The sequence below is a fragment of the Bos indicus genome, chromosome 10 (assembly GCF_029378745.1).
Source record: "Bos indicus isolate NIAB-ARS_2022 breed Sahiwal x Tharparkar chromosome 10, NIAB-ARS_B.indTharparkar_mat_pri_1.0, whole genome shotgun sequence".
NCBI classification, from domain to species: Eukaryota; Metazoa; Chordata; class Mammalia; order Artiodactyla; family Bovidae; genus Bos; species Bos indicus.
This window is the reverse complement of record NC_091769.1, coordinates 11,463,062-11,488,737: the sequence shown is the minus strand read 5'-3', so window position 1 is coordinate 11,488,737 and position 25,676 is coordinate 11,463,062. Positions and strand designations below refer to the sequence as shown.

At 38.5% G+C, this 25,676-nt stretch overlaps 1 protein-coding gene across 3 annotated transcripts; it reads left to right on the top strand.

Annotated features, from left to right (window-relative positions):
* The first annotated feature begins 1,391 nt into the window (after window positions 1-1,391).
* On the top strand, window positions 1,392-25,450 carry PSMC6 (proteasome 26S subunit, ATPase 6). Of its 3 annotated transcripts, XM_070796884.1 has the most exons (15): window positions 1,392-1,542; window positions 2,517-2,596; window positions 2,688-2,727; window positions 2,976-3,028; window positions 5,923-5,990; window positions 6,235-6,349; window positions 10,453-10,540; window positions 11,821-11,882; window positions 11,965-12,088; window positions 12,442-12,503; window positions 13,926-14,046; window positions 14,190-14,270; window positions 21,311-21,382; window positions 23,717-23,784; window positions 24,958-25,450. In XM_070796884.1, exons 1-15 carry the CDS (start codon window positions 1,416-1,418, stop codon window positions 24,991-24,993), a joined length of 1,197 nt encoding a protein of 398 aa, XP_070652985.1. In that variant the 5' UTR covers window positions 1,392-1,415; the 3' UTR covers window positions 24,994-25,450. The 3 variants fall into 3 exon arrangements, with proteins under 3 accessions (XP_070652985.1, XP_019823674.1, XP_070652986.1); XM_019968115.2 differs by lacking the exon at window positions 23,717-23,784; XM_070796885.1 differs by lacking the exons at window positions 23,717-23,784; window positions 24,958-25,450 and adding an exon at window positions 22,682-23,690.
* Window positions 25,451-25,676: the final 226 nt, after the last annotated feature.

Sequence of the window (25,676 nt, the reverse complement as noted above, 5' to 3'; positions counted from 1 at the left end):
GGAGGACGAAATGGAAACCCATACAGTATTCTTGCCAGAGTAAGATACGATTGAGCATGCACACATGTATTAATAGCTTAGAGGCACGCTGTTATTTAATACTCATGACATCCCTATGAGATAGGTAAAACATTATACTCATTTTACCGAGATTTTTGAAAGATTCATTTGTCCAAAAGCACAGAAATCTTATAGACAGTTCTATCAGGTTTCACATTCCTTACTCAGTCTACTTCATCATCTTTATCTTGTGCCCCTCATCTCCACAACTCATCCCTTCCGGTCTCATTGGCCTTCTCTCTGTTCCAAGAAATGAGCCAAGCCCCTTTCACCTCCAAAATCACTGCAGATGGTGACTGCAGCCATGAAATTAAAAGACGCTTACTCCTTGGAAGGAAAGTTATGACCAACCTAGATAGCATATTGAAAAGCAGAGACATTACTTTGCCAACAAAGGTCCGTCTAGTCAAGGCTATGGTTTTTCCAGTGGTCATGTGTGGATGTGAGAGTTGGACTGTGAAGAAGGCTGAGCGCCGAAGAATTGATGCTTTTGAACTGTGGTGTTGGAGAAGACTCTTGAGAGTTCCTTGGACTGCAAGGAGATCCAACCAGTCCATTCTAAAGGAGATCATCCTGGGTGTTCTTTGGAAGGAATGATGCTAAAGCTGAAACTCCAGTACTTTGGCCACCTCATGCGAAGAGTTGACTCATTGGAAAAGACTCTGATGCTGGGAGGGATTGGGGGCAGGAGGAAAAGGGGACGACAGAGGGTGAGATGGCTCTGTCATCGGTGGATGGCATCACCGACTCGATGGACATGAGTTTGAGTGAACTCAGGGAGATGGTGATGGACAGGGAGGCCTGGCGTGCTGCGATTCATGGGGTTGCAAAGAGTCAGACACGACTGAGCGACTGAACTGAACTGAACAGCATTTATTACACTTTGAAATCTTTTTTTTTTTTAATCTTCCTACCAGATCAAATCCTTAGTACTTCATTCACTGAATGAAGAAATAAATCAATAGCTTACTCCTTCTGTACCTGGAGATCCTAGATAGTATTGTGTTATACCAACAGGTATACATCGAAAAGCCATAAGCGCTACTTAGAGAAATATGTATATTCTCTATTTTACTCTCATATTAATTTATTACATTTCTTTAGTGGTTCCAGGACAGGATGACTTAAAAACACCAAGGCTTCTCAGGGGACAGCGCCCTGCTCTACCCAGGCCGACCAGCAGGGGACGGTGTAGGTGGAGGTCTCCTTCCGCGGGCTCCGGCGCCCTAGACGCAGAAGTTGGAGAAGTGTAGTGAAGAGGCGGAGCCAACCGGAAGGGGCGGGGTCACCTGCGAACCTGCCCTTCCAGGGAGGCTCTTCTCCCTCGCCCCGCCCCTTCCCCCGCCCGGGCGGCCATGGCCATTCCCGGCATCCCCTATGAGCGACGGCTTCTCATCATGGCGGACCCTAGAGATAAGGCGCTTCAGGACTACCGCAAGAAACTGCTGGAGCACAAAGAGATTGACGGCCGTCTCAAGGAGTGTGAGTGCACATTTCTTTCCACGTAATCTCGTACCTGGACCCGCTTCTGTCTCTGCCGAAGCGGAGGCCTTTTGCCGAGTTCGGCAACCGAGTCCCGGGGATGAGAAGGCCTCAGTCCAGGGACAAGGCGCTTTGTCATTCCGCCCAGTACTTGGGAAGCCGAGCCTTTTCGGGCGTGGAAATGATCTAGTCTGGTCCAGGTGACATACAGAACATCCCCAGTTCTGAGATAAAAGTGGAAAATGACCCGACAAAGAGTGGAGAAGAAGTTGGTCAGAGATGTTTCCCAGGTTGAAGTGCAAGGAGTGCAGTATTGGTGGAGCCCCGGAACCCGGAGCGCGGAAAAGACTTGAGTCAAAGAAGCTCAAGCAAGAGATGAGATTCTAGGGGGATTGGCTTGTTAGTGGAGTAGAAAACCGAACATGGGGTTTAAGGGATAAGGCGTATCAGTCAGAGTAGCCCTTTTCATCTTTACTCGTGTTTTGAATTGTACTGCATTAATTACACACGTTTCCCTTACCTCCTGAACTAAATAAAAGAGTTGCATTTTTTTCTTAATGCACCGTCACCGACGTAATAAATGAAAACCTTAACCATACTTCTGTGGAGCTTTATTTAGGTTAAAAAGCCAGAGGGTAACAGTGCATGTAAATAGATGAAGTGAGGAGGGTCTAACTCTTATTCGGATTTGTAATCTCAGATTCGGAAATGTCAGAAGGTCAATATCTGTTAAGAATGTTACCTAAAATGTGCTCAAAGAAGTAAGTATTGCCGATCAAGAAAATAAAAATACGTGCTTTCTCTGTAATATTTCGTTTTGAAACATGTCATCTACAAACAGCATTGTTACTTTTGTGTGGTTTGATTCAGTGGATATAAAATATATGTAAAGTGAAACAGACAAAAATTAAGATTTGGTGGCTTAAACTCGCGAAGATTACTTAATTCAAAATGTTCAAATTATATTATTTCAGTAAGGGAACAATTAAAAGAACTTACCAAGCAATATGAAAAGTCTGAAAATGATCTGAAGGCTCTACAAAGTGTTGGGCAGGTAGGTAATGGAGTTCGGGATGTAGAGGGTGATGGTGATTTATTTTTTTAAGCTCTTGGCAAAAAATAATGCTCTCTTTTTTCTTTATTAGATTGTGGGTGAAGTACTTAAGCAGTTAACTGAAGAAAAATGTAAGTGTATTAGATTGTTAGTAAAGAGAAAAAGAGCAGGGTTACCTCCTTTCTGTCACCAGCTTTGAATGCTTATTGCTTAAATGATTATAATGAAGGTGGATGATATTCTTGCATAGACTGAGTTTTCTTTCAACTCTTGTCTTTTGGAGAACAGAAATAAAACTCAACGTGCCATCAATGTGGATATATTTAGTTTTTACTTTCTATGTTTCAATTTGTTTTTTCATTTCTTTTTTCCCCTTTAGTCATTGTTAAAGCTACAAATGGACCGAGATATGTTGTGGGTTGTCGTCGACAGGTAACATTTTATATTTGTATAGTGCTTCATAATTGACAAAAGTGCTTTGAGATAAGTTATTTAATTTTCCAGGTAGGCAAGTTAGAAATTATGCCCATAACTCCCGAAGGTGGCTTGTTCAGATATAGCTAATTATTAGCAAAGCCTAAACTCAAACCATGGGAGAAGGCAATGGCACCCCACTCCAGTACCCTTGCCTGGAAAATCCCATGGATGGGGGAGCCTGGTAGGCTGGGGTCCATGGGATCGCTAAGAGTCAGACATGACTGAGCAACTTCACTTTCACTTTTCACTTTCACGCATTGGAGAAGGAAATGGCAACCCACTCCAGTATTCTTGCCTGGAGAATCCCAGGGACGGGGGAGCCTGGTGGGCTGCTGTCTTGGGGTCGCACAGTTAGAGATGACTGAGCAACTTCACTTTCACTTTCATGCACTGGAGAAGGAAATGGCAGCCCATTCCATTGTCTTGCCTGGAGGATTCCAGGGACGGGAGAGCCTGGTGGGCTGCCGTCTTGGGGTCGCACAGAGTCGGACACGACTGAAGCAACTTAGCAGCAGCAGCAAACTCAAACCATGGATTTGACTCCTGATGAAAGCTCAGCCGTGTCCGACTGTTTGCAACCCCATGGACTATACTGGCTATGGAATTCTCCAGGCCAGAATACTGGAGTAGGTAGCCTTTCCTTTCTCCAGGGGATCTTCCCAACCCAGGGATTGAACCCAGGTGTTCCGCATTGCAGGCGGATTCTTACCAGCTGAACTGTCCTGGTAGTCTACTTTTCTGCTTGATTGCATTAGCTCAGTCAACTCTACACACAGAGAAATCAAAGAATCTTAGAACTGAAAAATAATTCAGATTATTTTATTTTAATGTCTCTTTTTGAAGAACACTTAAAAGTATTAAACCTTATAAATTGCATTTTAAACATTCAGAAATATTACTTATCAACTTTACTATAGGTTGAATTGATTTTGTGTGAATTGGTTTAGATTAGAATAAGCAAATGGCAACCCACTCCAGTGTTCTTGCCTGGAGAATCCCAGGGACCGCGGAGCCTGGTGGGCTGCCATCTATGGGGTCACACAGAGTCGGACACGACTGAAGTGACTTAGCAGCAGCAGAATAAGCAAATTGAGATAACTCCAAGTTTTATTTTGCAGTCAAAAACTGACAAATAGATTTGAATTATTTAGTAACCACTGAAGCCAATTTATGTACTACTCTATTCTTTAGGAAATGCCTTTAGCAGATTTTTAAAAACTCATTGGAAGAGCTTTCTCTGAGTATTTGTTATATCAGGTTCAGGTTTTAAAACATTGACCCGACATGGCTATAGAATGGAATTTTACCCAGGGACAAGGTTCAGTCTTAAGATTTTGCTTACATATAAGTGGGATGATATTTTCTAAATCAAAATTTTAGATGCCTAATCCTATAAAGAATATTTATGTCCCTTTCAGGACCCTTTGGATGCCAGAAGTTGGCATTTACAGATATTTCATGATTATATGAGGGCAATAGAGCATTTGAATGCTGAAAAATATTAGAAAGGCCAGAGTATATATTGCCTATAGATATAAATGAAATAACTTCTTATTGATCTCTGTTTAAGCTCTTGTTTCAAGTACAGTAGTCCCTCATCCGTGGGGGATATGTTCCAAGACTCCCAGTGGATGCCTGAAACCTAGGCATGTAACCAAACCTATATGTGCTGTATTTTTTCCTATACATACATACTTATTATGATAAAGTTTCCATTTATAAATAAGGGAGGGGGAACTACTGAATCTGGGAAATACTTTTAGTTTAATCCATTATATTAAACCTAGTATTTAGCTTGCTCCCACTTCAAGTTGCTCTATCTTATCCAACTCTTCGCAACTCTGTGGACTGTTGCCCTCCTCTGCCCGTGAAATTTTCTAGGCAAGAAAACTGAAGTGAGGTGCCATTTCCTCCTCCAGGGGATCTTCTGACCCAGGGATTGAATCCATGTCTCCTGCATTTCTCTCCTGCACTGGCAGGCAGATTCTTTACTATTGAGCCACCAGGGAAGCCTCCCACTTCATTTTAACTGGCACTAAATCCTAAACCAAGCACTCTCTGCAAAATTCTGTGAAAAGTGTTCAGTAATTTGTGTGATTCTGAAATTGTATTAACAAGCAGTTTTCTAAACTATTGAAAAGTAACTCTTTTTGACAAACAGCCTGAGCATGATTGAATCTCTTTGGATAGATTCTATCCAGTTCTACCCAAATAAGTTACACTGCCTAAATATGCCAATAAATTATTTAGTATGATTCAACTTAACATAAAATATATTTACCGTGGTGTCTGACATGTAGCAAAGGCATAAATGAAGGTTGCTGGGATTTTTTTTATTCTTTAGAATTTTACTAAATCTCTAGAGGGAAACAGTTCATTTCTCCCTTATCTACTGTGATCATAGAGTATATTCTTCTCAAAACCATAGTTTTTAAAATAAATTTAATGGACGTACTTGTAAGATGCTTTCCTTTCTTTCTTCACAAATGTTCACTAAGGAATCTGTATATATACTTTGCTACCAGTTTCCAAAGTCAAAAGTCAGTGCCTAAATCAAAATGATGAGCAAAACTATTAAATAGTGAGCCTTTGAAAGTAAAATATTGCAGTCAGTTCCTGCTTCAAAAACAAAGTCGTTGCCTCCTCAAATTTTGTGTATTAGGGGTTTCACAGTGAGACTGCACAAAAGGGCACTTTTTTAAGAGGCAGAACTCCATGTTGTTTATAATCTAATATTAGTGTTCTCTCTGAAGGGTAAAAATGATTATTTGGCTTCTAACTATGCTCTTGTTAGACTGTTATACCCCCTTTCAAGTGTTTATGTGACACTTTCTGTTTTATAAAATTAGCTTGACAAAAGTAAGCTGAAGCCAGGAACAAGAGTTGCTTTGGATATGACTACACTAACTATCATGAGGTAGGTATCTTATACTATTTAGTTAACCTTTTATTGTCATGGAGGGAAGATTTTATCCAAAATAGATGCTTCCTGAGATCACTGAATATTTTGCCACTTTTCTGCTTTTATTAATTTCAGATTAGTTTAAACATGATTTTATAAGGTCTCCTACACGTTCTTGTATAAGCAAATCATTTATACTCTTTGTAGGCTGAGACAAAATACATCTTTTAAAAGAAAAGGACACACTTTATCATTACAGATATTTGCCAAGAGAAGTGGATCCATTGGTTTACAACATGTCTCATGAGGACCCTGGGAATGTTTCTTATTCTGAGATTGGAGGGCTATCAGAACAGATTCGGGAATTAAGAGAGGTTGGTAGTGTATGCTTTGTTCTCTGAACTTACCAAGGAATAGTACTGGTTTTAAAATGCCTGAAGGCCAGAGCCTGTGGTGTCTGGGTCTCTGGAGCTTGAGCGGCAGTCGGGAGGCTGAGAGGCAGATGGCAGCGCTACCAGCTCCTCTCCCTGCCCTACCTCTGTCCTAGTGGCCACGCCCTACCTGTGTGGTGGTAGGTGGGCTGTCTGTTAAGACGCATCATGTACATTTGTATCAAAAATAAATAAGTGACCATGAAAAAGAAATACCTGAAGGAAGGGAGAGGATGTAAAATTACTTTGTCCAAATAATGTTTACTGAATATTATATAAATAGTATTTTTGCTGAGAGAAAAATAGCTCTGAAGCTCTAGCTATAAAAATTACAGGTTTTTGTAATTTGGAGATAATTTGATGTTAGAAAAATCTTACCCTTTTTTTTTTTATGACAAGGGGAAAAAAACTAAGAATAATTGACATATGCTGAATATATTGAATAATGGATATAATCCAATGCTCATGCCATCTGTTAGTTTGATTATCTTGTAATTTACTTGGGTTGGAGCACATTTGGATGGTGTGTGTAATGTAGTTTTTTCCCATAACCTCGTTATACTATTATCCTTATAATAGAGTAAGTTATCTGTGTCTTACATATTTTATTTTGTTAAAACTGTTTACTGTCATTTAAGAAAAAGACTGGCTTTGGATGGCTTAAATGGTGTGCTGTTGTCCATGGGGTCGTAAAGAATGGGGCACAGCTTAGCGACTGGATAACAGAAACAATTAAGTTCTTAGGTGAAGAATCAAATCAGGATTGCCTTGCTTCACAGCACAGATAGCTTCTTAACACTTCTCTTTTAAGCAGATTAAATTGTCGTATTGATTTCATCCTAATTTAGGATGGAGATACTCAGGAATGAATTTGGTTAGTCAGAAAAGCTTACATTATCTGATTTCAGCACTTTAAATTTCCTCGAACTCTTATTAAAGGTACAGATTCATAAGCTCTCTGCATGGTTTTGATGTAACGGATTAGGGGTAGAATCCACAGGAATTAGCATTGAAACAAGCATTCTGGGGGCCTTGCGTTACTGTCCAGTGGTTAAGACTCTGTACTCCCAGTGCTGGGACCCTGGGTTCCAGTCCTGGTTGGGAAACTGAAATCCTATGTGCCTCATGGTGTGGCCTAAAACGCAAAAATAAGCAAGCATTCCAGATGATTATGAAACCAAGCTTTTTTATTTATTTTTTTAACCATTCTTGAGGAAGCACTGGCTTAAGCATAAATAAAAGCCTGTTATTTTCACTTAGTAGTTAATGAAAGGGCAGAGAGAGAACTGGTGCTTCATGAAACACTGAAATCTTTTACAGTGGTTTGCTGCATCAGCCATAGGAGCAGAATCTCTCTCTGTGTCTTCTCTCTCTCACACACACACATATACACACACCACAGACATGCAATCCGTTTTCCATCTGCAGACAGTTGAGAATATTAATTACACACACACACACCATGGACATCTGTAGACAGTTGAGAATATTAATTAAACACACACACACACAGTCCATGAACATGCAGTCCCCCTTTCCATCTGCAGACAGTTGAGAATATTAATTGCCCACAATTTTGGTATGTCTTAATCATACCTTGGAGAAGGCAATGGCACCCCACTCCAGTACTCTTGCCTGAAAAATCCCATGGACGGAGGAGCCTGGTAGGCTCACTTTCATGCATTGGAGGAGGAAATGGCAACCCACTCCAGAATTCTTGCCTGGAGAATCCCAGGGACGGGGGAGCCTGGTGGGCTGCCGTCTATGGGGTCACACAGAGTCGGACACGACTGAAGTGACTTAGCAGCAGTAGCAGCAGCAATCATACCTTAAGTGCAAAACTACTCAAAAAAGTTTCTCTCTCAAGTTACTGGTAAACAGTGGCAGACTTCATTTTCGGGGGCTCCAAAATCACTGCAAATGGTGACCACAGCCATGAAATTAGAAGACACTTGCTCCTTGGGAAAAAAGTTATGACCGACCTAGACAGCCTATTAAAAAACAGAGACATTGCTTTGCCAACAAAGGTCCATCTAGTCAAGGCTCTGGTTTTTCCAGTAGTCATGTATGGATGTGAGAGTTGGACTGTGAAGAAGGCTGAGAGCTGAAGAATTGATGCTTTTGAACTGTGGTGTTGGAGAAGACTCAAGAGTCCCTTGGACTGTAAGGAGATCCAACCAGTCCATCCTAAAGGAAATGAGTCCTGAATGTTCATTGGAAGGACTGATGTTGAAGCTGAAACTCTCAATACTTTGGCCACCTGATGTGAAGAGCTAACTCATTGGAAAAGACCCTGATGCTGGGAAAGATTAAAGGCGGGAGGAGAAGGGGATGACAGAGCATGAGATGGTCGAATGGCATCACCAACTCATTGGGCATGAGTTTGAGTAAACTCCAGGAGTTGGTGATGGACAGGGAGGCCTGGCATGCTGCAGTCCATAGGGTTGCAAAGAGTCGGACACGACTGAGCGACTGAACTGAACTAGTTACTCGGACTGAAGAGTTTAAATTGGACAGTCAAATCCTCACCTTTTTGGTCCCTCACTTTGCTTTCTTTGAATCAGTCTTAGGGCATTGAGCTGACTATGGCTCAATAGCAAGGAGAGATAAGGGAAAGCCTTCCTCAGTGATCAATGTGAAGAAATAGAGGAAAACAACAGAATGGGAAAGACTAGAGATCTCTTCAAGAAAAATAGAGATACCAAGGAACATTTCATGCAAAGATGAGCACAGTAAAGGACAGAAATGGTATGGACCTAACAGAAGCAAAAGATACTAAGAAGAGGTGGCAAGAATACAAGAAAGAACTATACAAAAAAGACCTTCATGACCCAGATAACCACGATGGTGTGATCACTCACTTAGAGCCAGACATCCTAGAATGCAAAGTCAAGTGGGCCTTAGGAAGCACCACTACGAACAAAGCTAGTGGAGGTGATGGAATTCCAGTTGAGCTATTTCAAATCCTAAAAGATGATGCCGTGAAAGTGCTGCACTCAATATGCCAGCAAATTTGGAAAACTCAGCAGTGGCCACAGGACTGGAAAAGGTCAGTTTTCATTCCAATCCCAAAGAAAGGCAATGCCAAAGAATGTTCAAACTACTGCACAATTGCATTCATCTCACACACTAGTAAAATAATGCTCAAAATTTCCCAAGCCAGGCTTCAACAGTATGTGACCCAAGAACTTCCAGATGTTCAAGCTGGATTTAGAAAAGGCAGCAATGGATATGAGTTTAAGAAAGCTCCAGGAGTTGGTGATGGACAGGGAAGCCTGGCATGCAGCAGTCCATGGGGTCGCAAAAAGTCGGACACAACTGAGCAACTGAACTGAATTAGAACATTAAGAGCAGAACTTATGGTTTTATTAAGACTATGACAAATGGCAACCTAAGAAAATTTAAATAACATTTCTTTCAGTGGCAATTTTATCATTATTTTTGTTGTATTCAAATGCAAAATAGTGTGGATCTTTTTGGGATTTTTTTGCTTAACTGATTTCTTGTATAATTTTTTTGTTGATGCAGAGGTTATATTCAGTGAAATTATAAATGTACAAGTTTTTAAATGTACAGCTCAAGTATGTTTTGACAGGTTATATGCCTGTGCAACCATCACTTCTGTTAAGGGTGTGGTTATTTTAACAAGTGTGTTAAATAAGTAGTATAAATTACCACATGCTTTTTTTACAAAATGAGTATTTTTATGTATTTATTTGACTGTCCTCATCTTAATTGTAGCATGCAAGATCTAATTCCCCAGCCCAGCCTTCTGCATTGGGAGTGTGGAGTCTTAGGCACTGGACCACCAGGGAAGTTCTGCCACATGCCTTTTAATTAATTTTTAAAATATTTTAAGCTCTTTAGATTTAAGAGATATCATCTGCCTGATAAAAGACCTCTAATATAAATGGTTTTGTATAGCACCGAATTCTAGATCTTTTATGAATTATGCATGTATGTAATAGCTCATATTGTACTTAAAATATTTGAAAGTATGTTAAAATGTTAACTAACTGTTTAAGAACCTGTAACTTCTTTTCCAGGTAATAGAATTACCTCTTACAAACCCAGAATTATTCCAGCGTGTAGGAATAATACCTCCAAAAGGCTGTTTGTTATATGGACCACCAGGTTGGTATTAAGCTTCATCTGTCTCAGTATGAATCAATGAATAAAACAATAAGATGGAAATATTTAATGTTGCCGTTTCAGCCTTCATTCTGTTCAGAGTAAGGAAGCAACTGGAGATGTGTGTCTATAATTTTATTAGGCTTGCTTAGTCTTACGTTTCATAAGTATATATCTTAACATGTTGTGTGATTCTAGCCAGTTTTCCCATGTGGTTCACAGACCCATGGGTATCCCAGAGATACTTTCAGGGCATCTGCAAGGTCAGAACTTACTCTTGTAATACTAAGATGTCAACACAGTGAAAAAGGCAGCTAACATCTGTGTTGATGGTACAAGGCTGCTCATGATGTAGCATGAATCAGTTAAGTCAGTGGCACAAAATGTTACAATAGTCATTGTCTTTGTGGCCATTCAACATGTGCAGTATGAAAAGAGGCCAGTTTCACTTTAAAATGTCCTTGATTAACTGGTAAAAATATGAACTTTTGATCCTTGAATAATGTCTTGTATTTTGTGAGGAAATGGAAAATAAAGTACTTCTGTTGCGTTCTTAATAGGGTAGATATCTCCAGGAAAACCATTTGTGCTGTTATACAGTTGCCTGCTGAATTCGCTGCTTTTCACAGAGTGCCATTTTACTTGAAAGAAAAATTTACAATTAATTATCAGACTGGTTATTGGTAACCTTGCAAATATTTTTTAAAAAATGAAGTTAGCCAATCATGTTAAACAACTGACCCCATCTGTAACCATTGATAAAATTGGAACTTTTCACACGAAAATTTTTGAAAACTTTATATCTGGTACTATGAGCTTGACAACTTTTCCAGTGTGTTAATACAGGACAGGATGAGATTGGTGATGGTATTAGCAAATGTGATTTTTTAAATATTGTATAATGGAAAATGCCAGTATTTGGAAGATTTTAATAACCCACTGAATCAGTAGTTTCCAAATAGCCAATACTTACTATTACAATATCATACCAAAGTAAAGATCCACTCAGTGTGCAGTATAGACTAATGGATTTTAATATGCAAGTTTCCATCATAGTTTGTTAGTACGTAGGGTTTGGTATATTTCTAGTTATGTATTTGGTTGGCTTAAAATAAAATTAGAAAGGATATTTTGAATAAAATGGAAATTCTGTTCAGGACTTAGCCTCCTTTTGCAAAATTTACTATTCAAAGGATTACATTCTTAAAAGCTTTTGAAAATTTATCTTATTTTCCCTCAAATTTATATTACTTTTCAAAAATTACTTCTTTTTTTATTCCCAGGTACAGGAAAAACACTCTTGGCACGAGCTGTGGCTAGCCAGCTGGATTGCAATTTCTTAAAGGTAAAGGGAAGATTCTTTGTGTAGTTGTTGAAATTAAATTTGAATTGTCTTATGTTTACCTTAATGTTTTTCCTTTAATCAGGTTGTATCTAGTTCTATAGTAGACAAGTACATTGGTGAAAGTGCTCGTTTGATCAGAGAAATGTTTAATTATGCCAGGGACCATCAGCCATGCATCATTTTTATGGATGAAATAGATGCTATTGGTAAGAATAACAGTTTTTAAAATTTATTTTAAACTTTACTTGAAAGTGTTAGGAAAACTTTTTTTAATCTAAAAGAAAATTTTCCATCTCTTTTCACCTCTAATTGCAACTTCTGTGAAGTAGCAAGATGAATGTTACTGTTTTTTGATTCTTAAAGTTTAACCAATCTTAATAAATAAACTTTAACATTGAGAAAATGAGAAACATACCAAAATCAATTCTATCAGTATAATTTTTGTTAATTAATTTTCATCTTAATACTTTAAACCCTAGAACTATCATTTTCATATTGTTTTCTTAAATGATGCTTAAAGAGGAAGAGTAACACATAAGTTTCCATATCATTATTTCAGGTGGTCGCCGGTTTTCTGAGGGTACTTCAGCTGATAGAGAGATTCAGAGAACTTTAATGGAGGTAATATTTGGTAAAAGTGGTTTAGAAGAAAATCAGTATTTATAAAATGAATAAGTATACATTGGATATTTGAAAGTCAAAATATGTACAATGGTTTAAATGAAGAATGCACTTACATATGAACTTAGAAAATATTGCCAGGAATGAGCACTTTTCTCTGGCACAGTCTCTAGTAAGAAAATGAGTCCTAGAAAACAATAGGGATATCCACAGATTTTCATTTGATTTATTGCCGGCTGTACTGTTCTGTTTTTTTGAGCAGACTGGCCATTTAATATTTAAATTGTATATTGTATTTATGTTGTGAATGTCATCTTGTATTAGTTTTATAAAGATATTTTACAAGTGGCAAATATATTAAAACTGATAACAGTAAATGAGTTGTGATTATGTCTTAGGCTATTCTGAAAATTACTAATACTTTCCTCTATTGTTGACAACGAAAGAAAGCTAAAATTGTTTTGATTATTGAAGATGGATGCTGGGATATTGAAATGTTTATTAAAGCTTTTTCCCACTCTTAAGTTCTGTGAAAGTGATGGCAAGATTTTAAACACATTTTCCAACTTCTGTAAATAGATAGGTAGCATAGGTAATACATTGTCAGTTTGTGTCTTAGTGGGGATATTGGAAAACTGTTTTTTATAAATGTTTCTGGTCTGCTCAGAATATACACAGTAGTTCAAAATTAGTTGTAGAGTCTTTTAGAAGCCTTAAATTGAATTATTTTTAAAGCAACACATGCTAGTTTTATTCATGTAGCTGATATGTTATTAGCTAACATTTTGGGAATGTTAGACATGTTGACATGAAGAAATAGACATATTGTTACATTAGCTTTGTTTTAAAGATGTTATTGAATGCAGTTTTTTCCAGCATTTACTCAAGAAGACTTTAGAAATCGAAGGAAATATATTAGGTGTCTCAGTATTTCTATGTATAATAGAATTATTTGAAAAGATATTTAATGGATTTATTATCAGATTTGTAGAAAATCATTGTGTCCAGTTATACTAATGTAAATTTTATATCTGGCATACCATAAGCACTTGAAACGTTAGTTACTATTTTTACTTTAAAATTAATTCTATCAAAAAATTCGAACATTGGAAATCAGAGCCACATAGTTTAGTTTCATAATTTTTGATTAGATGGATGCCTTCAGATTTATTAGACCTAGTCTGAAAGCTGTAGAAAGGTATATAGTTAAATAATCTATCTTGGAACTTTTAGCATGAAAGATATATCCCTTTATGTAAGAAAAAAATATTCCATCAAATGATCATTCTGTACCTCATATATCTATCTGTAAGCAATACATTTCATGGCTTTAGGCATATAAAAGTTCTGTCTTGAGTTTTTTAATGGTTGGGATATTTTATAAAATGTATCTTTGATTTATATTCACAAATACATTCTTAGCTACTGAATCAAATGGATGGATTTGATACTCTGCATAGAGTTAAAATGATCATGGCTACTAACAGACCAGATACACTGGATCCTGCTTTGCTTCGTCCAGGCAGATTAGATAGAAAAATACGTGAGTTAAATTTCTTTGCCTGTTGTCCATTTCTCTTCGTCTATGTCTATTCTCTATCCCAAACCTCCTCCTCACCCCCTACTCTATTTAACAAAGAAAAAACCTGACTGTAATAGAATTTTTTATAATTTTCTGATTTTCAGATATTGATTTACCAAACGAACAAGCAAGGTTAGATATATTGAAAATCCATGCAGGTCCCATTACAAAGCATGGTGAAATAGGTAAGGAAATAACTTATTTTTTATATATTCACATTTCGTAACCGTGAAGCAAAATACTACTGGATATTACCGATAGTCTACCAAATTGAGTTTTAGATTCAGGAAACACGGTGGTCTTGAATTCAGCTAATAGTTATTGAGCATCTGCTCTATGCTGAGTTGTTCTAAGTGCCTAGGATATAGCAATGAACAAAACAGACACGTTCCTGCCATCATATGACTTGTCAGGAGAGACAGGTGAAGTGAGTAAAATATTCAGTTGACTCTTGAGCAACGTGGGATTGAACTGTGTGGATCGGCTTATATGGGGATCTTTTTCTCTAGCAAATGCTGTAGTACTACCTGACTGGCTTTGGTTGAATAAACAGATGCAGAATCATGGATATGGAAGGCTGACTATAAGTCATGCACAGATTTTCGATTATGCAGAGAGCTAATGCGTATACCCTTTGTGTTCTTCAGAGTCAGCAGTCTAGTATGTTCAGTTCAGTTCAGTTGATCAGTCATGTCTGACTCCTTGCGAGCCCATGGACTGTAGCACACCAGGCTTCCCTGTCTATCACCAACTCCTGGAGCTTACTCAAACTCATGTCCATCAAGTCAGTGAAGCCATCTAAGCATCTCATCCTCTGTCATCCCCTTCTCCTCCCGCCTTCAATTTTTCCCAGCATCAGGGTCTTTTCCAATGAGTCAGTTCTTCGCATAAGGAGGCCAAAGTATTGGAGTGTCAGCTTTAGCTTCAGTCCTTCAAATGAATATTCAGGACTGATTTCCTTTAGGATAGACTGGTTGGATCTCCGTGCAGTCCAAGGGACTCTCGAGTCTTCTCCAACACCACAGTTGAAAAGCATCAATTCTTCGGCACTCAGCTTTCTTTATAGTCCAACTCTCACATCCATACATGACTACTGGAAAAATCATAGCCTTGACTAGACGGACCTTTGTTGGTAAAGTAATGTCTCTGCTTTTTAACAGGCTGTTTAGGCTGGTCATAGCTTTTCTTCCAAGGAGCAAGTGTCTTAATTTCATGGCTGCAGTCACCATCTGCAGTGATTTTGGAGCCCAAAAAAATAAAGTCTGTCACTGTTTCCACTGTTCGCACATCCATTTGCCATGAAGTGATGGGACTGGATGCCATAATTTTACTTTTCTGATTGTTGAGTTTTAAGCCAACGTTTTCACTCTGCTCTTTCACTTTCATCAAGAGGCTCTTTAGTTTTTCTTTGCTTTCTGCCATAAGGGTGGTGCCATCTGCATATCTGAGGTTATTGATATTTCTCCCAGCAATCTTGATTCCAGCTTGTGCTTCATCCAGCCCAGCATTTCACATGATGCACTCTGCATATAAGTTAAATAAGCACAGTGACAATATACAGTCTTGACGTCCTTTCCTGATTTGGAAGCAGTCTGTTGTTCCATGTCCAGTTCTAACTGTTGCTTCTTGACCTGCATACAGATTTCTCAGGAGGCAGGTCAAGTGGTCTGGTATTCCCATCTCTTTCAGAATTTTCTACATTTTGTTGTGATCCACAGAGTCAAAGGCTTTGGCATAGCCAATAAAGCAGAAGTAGATGTCTTTCTGGAACTCTCTTGCTTTCTCGATGATCCAGCGGATGTTAGCAATTTGATCTCTGGTTCTTCTGCCTTTTCTAAATCCAGCTTGAACATCTGGAAGTTCTTGGGTCACGTACTGTTGAAGCCTGGCTTGGGAAATTTTGAGCATTATTTTACTAGTGTGTGAGATGAATGCAATTGTGCAGTAGTTTGAACATTCTTTGGCATTGCCTTTCTTTGGGACTGGAATGAAAACTGATCTTTTCCAGTCCTGTGGTCACTGCTGAGTTTTCCAAATTTGCTGGCATATTGAGTGCAGCACTTTCACAGCATCATCTTTTAGGATTTGAAATAGCTCAACTGGAATTCCATCACCTCCACTAGCTTTGTTCATAGTGATGCTTTCTAAGGCCCACTTGACTTTGCATTCTAGGATGTCTGGCTCTAAGTGAGTGATCACACCATCGTGGTTATCTGGGTCATGAAGGTCTTTTTTGTATAGTTCTTCTGTGTATTCTTGCCTCCTCCTCTTAGTATCTTTTGCTTCTGTTAGTTCCATACCATTTCTGTCCTTTATTGTGCTCATCTTTGCATGAAAATGTTCTCTTGGTATCTAATTTTCTTGAAGAGATCTCTAGTATTTCTGATTGTATTGTTTTCCTCTATTTCTTTGCATTGATCACTGAAGAAGCCTTTCTTATCTCTCCTTGCTTTTCTTTGGAACTCTGGATTCAAATGGGTGTATCTTTCCTTTTCTCCTTTGCCTTTAGCTTTTCTTCTTTTCTCAGCTATTTGTAAGGCCTCCTGAGACAACCATTTTGCCTTTTTGCATTTCTTTTTCTTGGGGATGGTCCTGATCTCTGCCTCCTGTACAATGTCACGAACCTCCGTCCATAGTTCTTCAGGTACTCTATCAGATATAATCCCTTAAATCTATTTGTCACTTCCACTGTATATTTGTAAGGGATTTGATTTAGATCATACCTGAATGGCCTGGTGTTTTTCTCTACTTTCTTCAATTTAAGTCTGAATTTGGCAATAAGCAGTTCATGACCTGGGCCACAGTCAGCTCCTGGTCTTGTTTTTGCCAACTGTATAGAGCTTCTCCATCTTTTGCTGCAAAGAATATAATCAATCTGATTTTGGTATTGACCATCTGGTGATGTCCATGTGTAAAGTCTTCTCTTGTGTTTTTGAAAGAGGGTGTTTTCTAAGACCAGTGTTTTCTCTTGGCAAAACTCTGTTAGCCTTTGACCTGCTTCATTTTGTACTCCAAAGCCAAATTAGCCTATTATTCCAGGTATCTCTTGACTTCCTACTTTTGCTTTTCAGTCCCCTAAAATGAAAAGGACATCTTTTTTGATGTTAGTTCTAGAAGGTCTTGTAGGTCTTCATAGAACCGGTCAACTTCAGCTTCTTCAGCAGCATTGGTTGGGGCAGAGACTTGAATTACTGTGATAAAAGAGATCATTCTGTCGTCTTTGAGATTGCACCCAAGTACTGCATTTTGCACTTTTTGGTTGACCATGAGGGCTACTCCATTTCTTCTAAGGGATTCCTGCCCACAGCAGTAGATATAATGGTCATCTGAGTTAAATTCACCCATTCCAGTCCATTTTAGATCACTGATTCCTAAAATGTTGATATTCACTTTTGCCATCTCCTGTTTGACCACTTCCAATTTGCCTTGATTCGTAGACCTAACATTCCAGGTTCCTATGCAGTATTGCTCTTTACACTTTCAGACTTGACTTCCATCATCAATCACATCCACAACTGGGTGTGTTGTTTTTGTTTTGGCTCCGTCTCTTCATTCTTTCTGGAGTTATTTCTCCACTGATCTCCAGTAGCATATTGGGTACCTACCGACCTGGGGAGTTCATCTTTCAGTGTCCTATCCTTTTGCCTTTTCATACTGTTCATGGGGTTCCCTTCTCCAGTGGACCATGTTTTGTCAGAACTCTCCACCATGACCCGTCCATCTTAGGTGGCCGGTACACTCATGTGTCATAGTTCTTTGATTTAGACAAGGCTGTGGTCCAGATCAGTTTGATTAGTTTTCTGTGATTGTGGTTTTCATTCTGTTGCGCTCTGCTGGATAAGGACAAAGGCTTATGGAAACTTCCTGATGGCAGAGACTGACTGATGGGGAAACTGGTTCTTGTTCTGATGGGTGGAACAAGCCCTGGGACAATGCTCAGTAAATCTTTAATCCAATTTTCTGTTGATGGGCTGTGTTCCCTCCCTGCTGGCTGGCCACACTATGGTGGAGGTAATAAAGGTGGTGGTGACCTCCTTCAAAAGGTCCTGTGCACGCTCTGCTGCACTCAGTGTCCCCGACCCCACAGCAGCCACCGCTGACCCATGCCTCTGCCAGAGACTCCTGGACACTCGTGGGCAAGTCTGGGGCAGTTTCTTGTTGGGTCACTGCTCCTTTGTCCTGGGTCCTGGTGCGCACAAGGTTTTGTTTGTGCCCTCCAAGAGTCTGTTTCCCCAGTTGTGTGTAAGTTCTGGCGGCTTTATAGTGGGGTTAATGGTGACCTCCTCCAAGAAGGCTTATGTCATACCCAGATCTGCTGCACTCAGAGCCCCTGTCTCTGTGGCAGGCCACTGCTGACCTGTACCTCCACAGGAGACGCACAGACACTGTTCTGGCTCAATCTCTGTGGGGTCTCTGGGTCCTGGTGCACACAAGGTATGTTTGAGCCCTCCAAACGTCTCTGGTTGTATGCGATTTGATTCTAAACGCAGTTTTGCCCCTCCTACCGTCTTGCTGGGGCTTCTCCTTTGCCCTTGGACGTGGGGTGTCTTTTTGGTGGAAACCAGCATTCTCCTGTCAACAGTTGTTCAGCAGTGAGTTGTAATTTGGAGTTCTTGCAGAAGATGAGCGTACGTCCTTCTACTCTGCCATCTTGACTTGCCTAATAAATAGTTACTGGATGATGATAAGTAGTATGGAGAAAAATAAAGCAAGAAAAGGGGAATAGGTAATGTCAGGAGCAGGTATGAACATGTATACAGTTTTGAATGGAGGTAGGGAGGGGGAAGCATAGGGAAGGCCTTACCAAAGTGATTTTTAAGTAGTGACCTAGAAGAATATTTGGGGAAAGATCATGCAGAAGGATCATCAAGTAAGAAGACCTTGAAGTAGATGCATTCCTGGGCCAGCATTGAGATCAGAGTGTCTGTGGCAGAGTCAGTGGGACAGTAGCAAGTGAAGTGGGCTTCCCTGGTGGCTCAGCAGTAAGAATCTGCCTACTATGCAGGAGAGGTGGGTTTGATCCCTGGGTTGCGGAGATTCCCCTGGAGAAGGGCATGGCAACGCACTCCAGTGTTCTTGCCTGGGAAATCCCATGGACAGAGGAGCCTGGGGGGCTACAGTCCTTAGGGTTGCAAAGAGTTAGACACAACTGAAGTGACTTTGCAGCAGCAGCAAGTGAAATAAATCATAGAAGTAATGGGAATCAGGTTGTGTAAAGCCTTACTGAGGCCACTGAGTAGGAACTCTGGCTTTTGTTTTTAGTGGTATGGATACCATTGGAGGATTGTGAGCAGAGGAATAAAATGACCTTTTTATTATTTAACCTTCTGTTGCAGAAAATTAGAAATATATAAAAGTAGAGATGAGTATAATCTTATCAAGTATTAATTCCCCAGCTTCAGTAATTAACTCTTGGCCAATCTTGTTTCATCTGTAATCTCTTCTACCTCTTAATTTCCCTTTGGCTTTTTAAATTCCAGGCATTATAGTATTTGTAAATTTTTCAAATTTCACTTACCTTAATTAAGATCATTCTGGCTACAACTAGAGGGACAAGGATATAAACAAGAGGATCAATAACGTTATTTCAGTAATGCAGGCAAAAGATGATGGTGGCTTGGTTTAAGGAGGCAGCAGCATCTTTTGTACTAATGTGATTCTGGACATATTTTTAAGATAGAGGTCATAGGACTTGCTAATGAATCAGATGTAGAGTGTGAGCTAAAGAGAAGAACCAGGAATGACATAGGTTTTTGATTCATGCAACTGGACAAATGGAATTGCCATCAATTAAATTTGAGGTAAGACGGGAAAGATTAAGTTTTAGAGGGAGAATGAAGAATTTTATTCTGGCAGTATTTAATCTGAGATGCCAGTTAGATAGCCAAATAAAGATGTTGATTAGTAATTCTTGGAGCATCAGTAGTTCATTGGAGAGGTCTGTGCTGGAGCCAGAAATATGGGTAATGTCAGCATAAAAATGGTTCTAAGGAAGTGACCATGGATAGAGAAGGGTTTTAAAAACTGAGCTAATTGCAGCATTAAGAAGTTGAGAGGAAAAACCATCAAAGGAGACTGAGAAAGGATAGTCACAGAGGTAGGAATTAACCAGGAGCTGGTGGTATCCTGGAAGATAAATGAAGAAATTATTTTAAGGAGGGACTAATTTCCTGTCAAATGCTGACAGTGGGCCTGATAAGAAGAGTTCTGAGATTGATTTACTAGGTGAGGATCATTGGTGATCTCAAGAAAAGAAATTGGAGTGAGAGCCTTATGCAGATGGATGTCAGAGAGATGAGGACATGAGGCATTGAGTTTAGACACTTCTTTTAGGACTTCTTTAGCAAAGGGGAGAAGACACGGAGGTGGAGCAGAAATGGAGAATAGGAACTGGGGGAGTTTTCTTTAAGATGGAGGAATTTACAACACTTTTTTTTTTTTTTTTGCTGATGATAATGATCTAGGAGAGAGAGATAAGTGAAGACTAATTGATGAATTGTCTATGTGATTTCAAATAGAGATTCACATATTCTAGATTGCCTGACAAGGATGTCTTATCACAGATTTTCACATTGTAGTAGCCTTTGTTGCCTCTTTTCTTCCTATCCTTCATCAAGTCTATAATTGCTTACCCTAATCAGCAGCTCTTCAAGTCTCATATGGACAGAAAGGTCATGTAGCTATTACTGATATCATAGATCTCACCACTTGTAGCTTTCACAGAAACCAGAAAATGTAGCCAATAGTCATGCTAGCATTTAAAATTGTGTGTGGTAAAATGATGTCTGATGACTTATTTTTGGTGTAGTTTGTATTTATTTTAATGATTCAATTCCATTGTGGTTACAGTTGGTTTTGAATGTTCTGAATTTGTTCAAATTAGATACTTGGTTACAGTTTTAGAGTCATAACTTGACAGATACGTGAAGTTCACATGTGTTTAATTGTGTCTCTGTGTACAAACAGGTTAAGATGCTTTCAGATCTTGATTGTTTCTTGGTTTTAGAGTTTTAGAAGTACGTTTATTTCTGCTTGGTGCTGGTTTACTTAACAGAAGTATTGCTTTTAGTTGTTGATATTGTGGAATATTGACACAGATGTTGCCTAGCTGACTTATTTCAAAGCAAGCTCTTAAGTTAAATTTTCTATATGGTCATAAATCAAGTAAAGGTCTACTGTAACTATTTTTTTTTTACAACTAATTTCCAGTATTTTTCTTAAACAGATTATGAAGCAATTGTGAAGCTTTCAGATGGCTTTAATGGAGCAGACCTAAGAAATGTTTGTACTGAAGCAGGTAAGGCTTTAAAGTACAGTTTTTACTCTTGATTTTGATTTGTTTAATTTACTAAAAATGTGCTTGTGTTTGTCCAGATGCAGAGCCTGGACTTTGCAAGGTTTTGAGTGCTTGTTATTTTCTGGGAATTGATTCCAAGAAGTAGGAGAGAACAGGGCAAGTGAGATGCGAAGAGGGAAGGCTGTTACAAGGGTACATCGCTAAAGTAACTGTTGTAGGCAGGAGGTGTTTGATTCTGATGAAGCTTCAGAGAAACATACAGAATTCTTTCCAGGATTGTCTGGCTGAAATATGGGAGACCAGAGCATTTATTTACCAGCTCTTATCCTCTATTCCTCCATGGGATGAGATCCCCTTGGGAAGGTTAACTTCTTGGCACTTACAGATGCCTCTGGGTAGGGTATGGAAAAACATGCATGTGATAGCATGCTGTCCCCCTGGAGTAAGTCTGAGACCGTTCAGAACTGCCACGCCTGCAGAAACTCAGCCGGGCCAGCACTGGGGGTCACTCCATCCACTGCAAAATGGTTGACAGGCCTTCTGACACTGGTCAGCCAGTAGTTCAGTTTCAAAGCTGGATTTATGAGTTTTGTGTTCATGCAGTTTGTGGAAATGTAGTAGTTTTTTAGTATGATTTTCTCTGTGAATTGTGTGATTTTTATTTCTGGTACCAAGTGGCTTTAAAACCCTATAGAGTCACTTAGATTTGTCCTCCACACAAAATTTTTAATTAAAATTAATATCTACAGTATATTTTAGACTTTCATAGGTTGCATATGATGAACAGTTTTTAAGTATTACAATATGTGATTTCCTCTTGTTTTCATTTTACCTTTAGCCTTATTTTTACGTTTCTTGTAAATTCACCAGTGTTTAAAGAGGCTGCTCAGACATGCTTCTCCATAGGAGTATCTTCGGGTATACTGTGAATCAGTATCTAGATCAAAATCTGCAGGTCCAGAAACTCTGAGTAGAAGTCACAGTTAATCATGCTCACAAAGACTTACTAATAAGCCAAAATATTGAGGTAAACTCAGTAACCTACACTAAAAGCAAACCAAAAGTGAAGTCGCTCAGTCATGTCACACTCTTTGGAACCCCATGGACTCTAGCCTACCAGGCTCCTCCGTCTATGGAATTTTCCAGGCCAGAGTACTAGAGTGGGTTGCCATTTCCTTCTCCAGGGTATCTTCCCAACATAGGGATCGAACCTGAGTCTCCCACATTGCAGGCAGATACTTTACCAACTGAGCCACCAGGGAAGCCCACAACTTAAATTATGATTCATTCTCCTTTCAGAATCTACATTGGACCAAATTATTGGAAGATTATTTTGGTGAAACTGAAATCCAAACAAAAGCAGTATCATAATCTTAAAAGCTGATACCATTAAGTTATATTCTTTCCCCCACATTTTTTAAAGTTTATTTTTAGCTATTTCCCAATAAAGAACTGTAACTTGTGTGTGGATTAAAATTTAAGCTTTTTATGCTTCTCATATGGAGACAAACTGAATTTCTTTGGTTTTCTTTTTATTCAGCTTCAAATTTTTTTTGTTAACATATCTTTCTGTGAGTTAAAATATATTTAATTCAATTATAGTTGTCTTTTTCCATTCAGATCCTGAGATTATCTTTCTTTTTGAGAATGTATCTCAGATTCACTCATTCACTAAAAATTATTTGGAAACAGTAATATGCACAGGGTTTGGAAAAATAGCTTGCCTAATTAAATTACAGCCTTCTAAACAGGTTTTAAAACTTCACTATTAAAAAAACTAGTCATTTCCATTCACCTAATTTCTGAGGATAGCACAGAATAACTATTGCCAAGATTTCTTATATAGAAATCTTAAAAGGGAAGACAGGAAGCAACCCTTAAAATTTTCTATTGCAATCCAGTCATTTAATGTTAGTGAAAATTCAGTATAAGCAGATTCTCAGTGAAAATAGTAGTAGGATTCATTTATTTAGTAGATTATTTTACCAGTTTTAACTTATTATGAAATTAGGTTTGTCTAAAAATCTGGGACCTACGTCTATGACACAATTAACGTTTTTTAAAAACACATAAAAACCTTTACCTCCTTGTCAAGTAGTATTTGACAAGTAACGTGTCAAAATTTGAAAGCAAAAATTGAATTGTGGTATTTGAATTGTGAAAGTCATATTATCAATTTGTACATGAAAAAGGTAAATTCTCTTATATGAATATGCCATTGGCTTTTGTTAAAGCCCACTATTGACTTTAATTCTTATTCTCTAAGTTTTTGATTATTAACAAGGAAAAGATATCAAACTTACTGGAGTTGTTTTGTGTTTTCCCAAACCATAGATGGGAGAAGGCAATGGCAACCCACTCCAGTACTCTTGCCTGGAAAATCCCATGGACAGAGGAGCCTGGTAGGCTGCAGTCCACGGGGTCACAAAGAGTCGGACACGACTGAGCTACTTCCCTTTTACTTTTCACTTTCATGCGTTGGAGAAGGAAATGGCAACCCACTCCAGTGTTCTTGCCTAGAGAATCCCAGGGATAGAGGAGCCTGGTGGGCTGCCGTCTTTGGGGTCGCACAGTCGGACACGACTGACTCGACTTAGTAGCAGCAGCAAACCATACATGTGCTTCCTCCTTCCAGGGGATTGCTGCATTGTAGAGTTAGGAAAGAGCTGCCTAAAATGTGTATGTATGTATTGTTGATAGTTGGGTTTTGTTCACTGGCTGACTGGTGACTCAGACGGTAAAGCATCTGTCTGAAATGCAGGAGACCTGGGTTCTATCCCTGGGTTGGGAAGATCCCCTGAAGAAGGAAATGGCACCCCACTCCAGTACTCTTGCCTGGAGAATCCCATGGACGGAGGAGCCTGGTAGGCTACAGTCCATGGGGTTGCAAAGAGTCGGACACGACTGAGTGACTTCTCTTTTACTTTCACTTTTGTTTTTTCAAGATGCCATTGGATACAGGGACTATGTGAGCTGGAGTTAAGTATCCAGATAATTTTCTCATTGTTTCCTAATTTTTGGTTTGGAAAATAATGCTCACTATAGCTATGGAAATTAGTTGAACAATGATAGTGGTTTTTAACAAATTGGAACTGCTTGCTGAGAAGTAGTACCTCTGGGTTCCTTCACATTTATTCCATAGAATAATATTACATTATTTACTTTTCTTTTAAAGGTTTTTAAATTGAGATATAGGTTTAATTGATACATAAACTAAATTGACATTTAGTCTCATGTGTACAACATAATGATTATTTGTATATATTATGAATGACCACCACAGAAAGTCTAGTTAACATTCTGTCATCACACATATAAAAATATTTTTCTTGTGATCTACTGTTAGCAACTTTCAAATATAAAATGCAGTGTTAATAAGTATAGTTACCATGCTGTACATCTCCAGGACTTACTTTTTTAAGTGGAAGTTTGTACCTTTTGACCACCTTCACCCATTTCACTTACCCTTCTTCGTTATTTTATAATAAATAATCACATATTAAATATAGCTTCATTATTTTATAATAAATAATCACATATTAAATATAGCAGTCATGTTGTTTTATTCTCCACAGGTATGTTTGCAATTCGTGCCGATCATGATTTTGTAGTACAGGAAGACTTCATGAAAGCAGTCAGGAAAGTGGCTGATTCTAAGAAGCTAGAGTCTAAATTGGACTACAAACCTGTTTAATTTACTGTAAGGTTTTTGATGGCTGCATGACATCTACTGGCTTAATTTTAAAAAAGTTAAGGAAAATAATGTATTGGCAATGATCTCATTAATAGCATATGAATAAAAATGTGTATGAATAACATTGTAAAAATTAGTAATTCAGTAATTCTGCTTTTAAGAAGTACAGAGGAAATTTGTATGTTTGTTAATGTTGCATTTATTGCAGCAGAAGTCAGAAGAGTATGTTGAAGCTTTTTGTATTTGCTGTGTGAGTATTTTGTAAAACCTTGAAAATGGTTTGACATAGTAGTACCAGGGAGCATTTCTTATGACTTATTTTATATCACTTGTTTTCCTCATCCTAAAAAGTTTAATAAAATCTGTTAAATTTAGCTCTCCTACAAATATTCTTGTCTTTTATAAGACTACATTTACAATGGTCTATTAGGTTCTTTAGTAAGTATAATAAACTAATAACCAAGATGAAGTTGTATTTAGATTGTAGATTTTTGAACTTTAAAACAGTACCTACACTCAGTGTTCAAGACCATTTTATTACATGTAACATAGGTGTGTATGTGTGTGTGAGAGAGAGAGAGTCTATATCTGTATATCCCT

What these genes read in the sequence shown, in the direction of transcription:
- PSMC6 (XM_019968115.2), top strand. Translation starts at nt 1,416, where the DNA reads ATGGCCATTCCCGGCATCCCCTATGAGCGACGGCTTCTCATCATGGCG. An exon ending in CTCTACAAAGTGTTGGGCAG is followed by an intron (nt 2,597 to 2,687) that starts GTAGGTAATGGA and finishes TTTCTTTATTAG; the next exon opens with ATTGTGGGTGAAGTACTTAA. An exon ending in ACTACACTAACTATCATGAG is followed by an intron (nt 5,991 to 6,234) that starts GTAGGTATCTTA and finishes TTATCATTACAG; the next exon opens with ATATTTGCCAAGAGAAGTGG.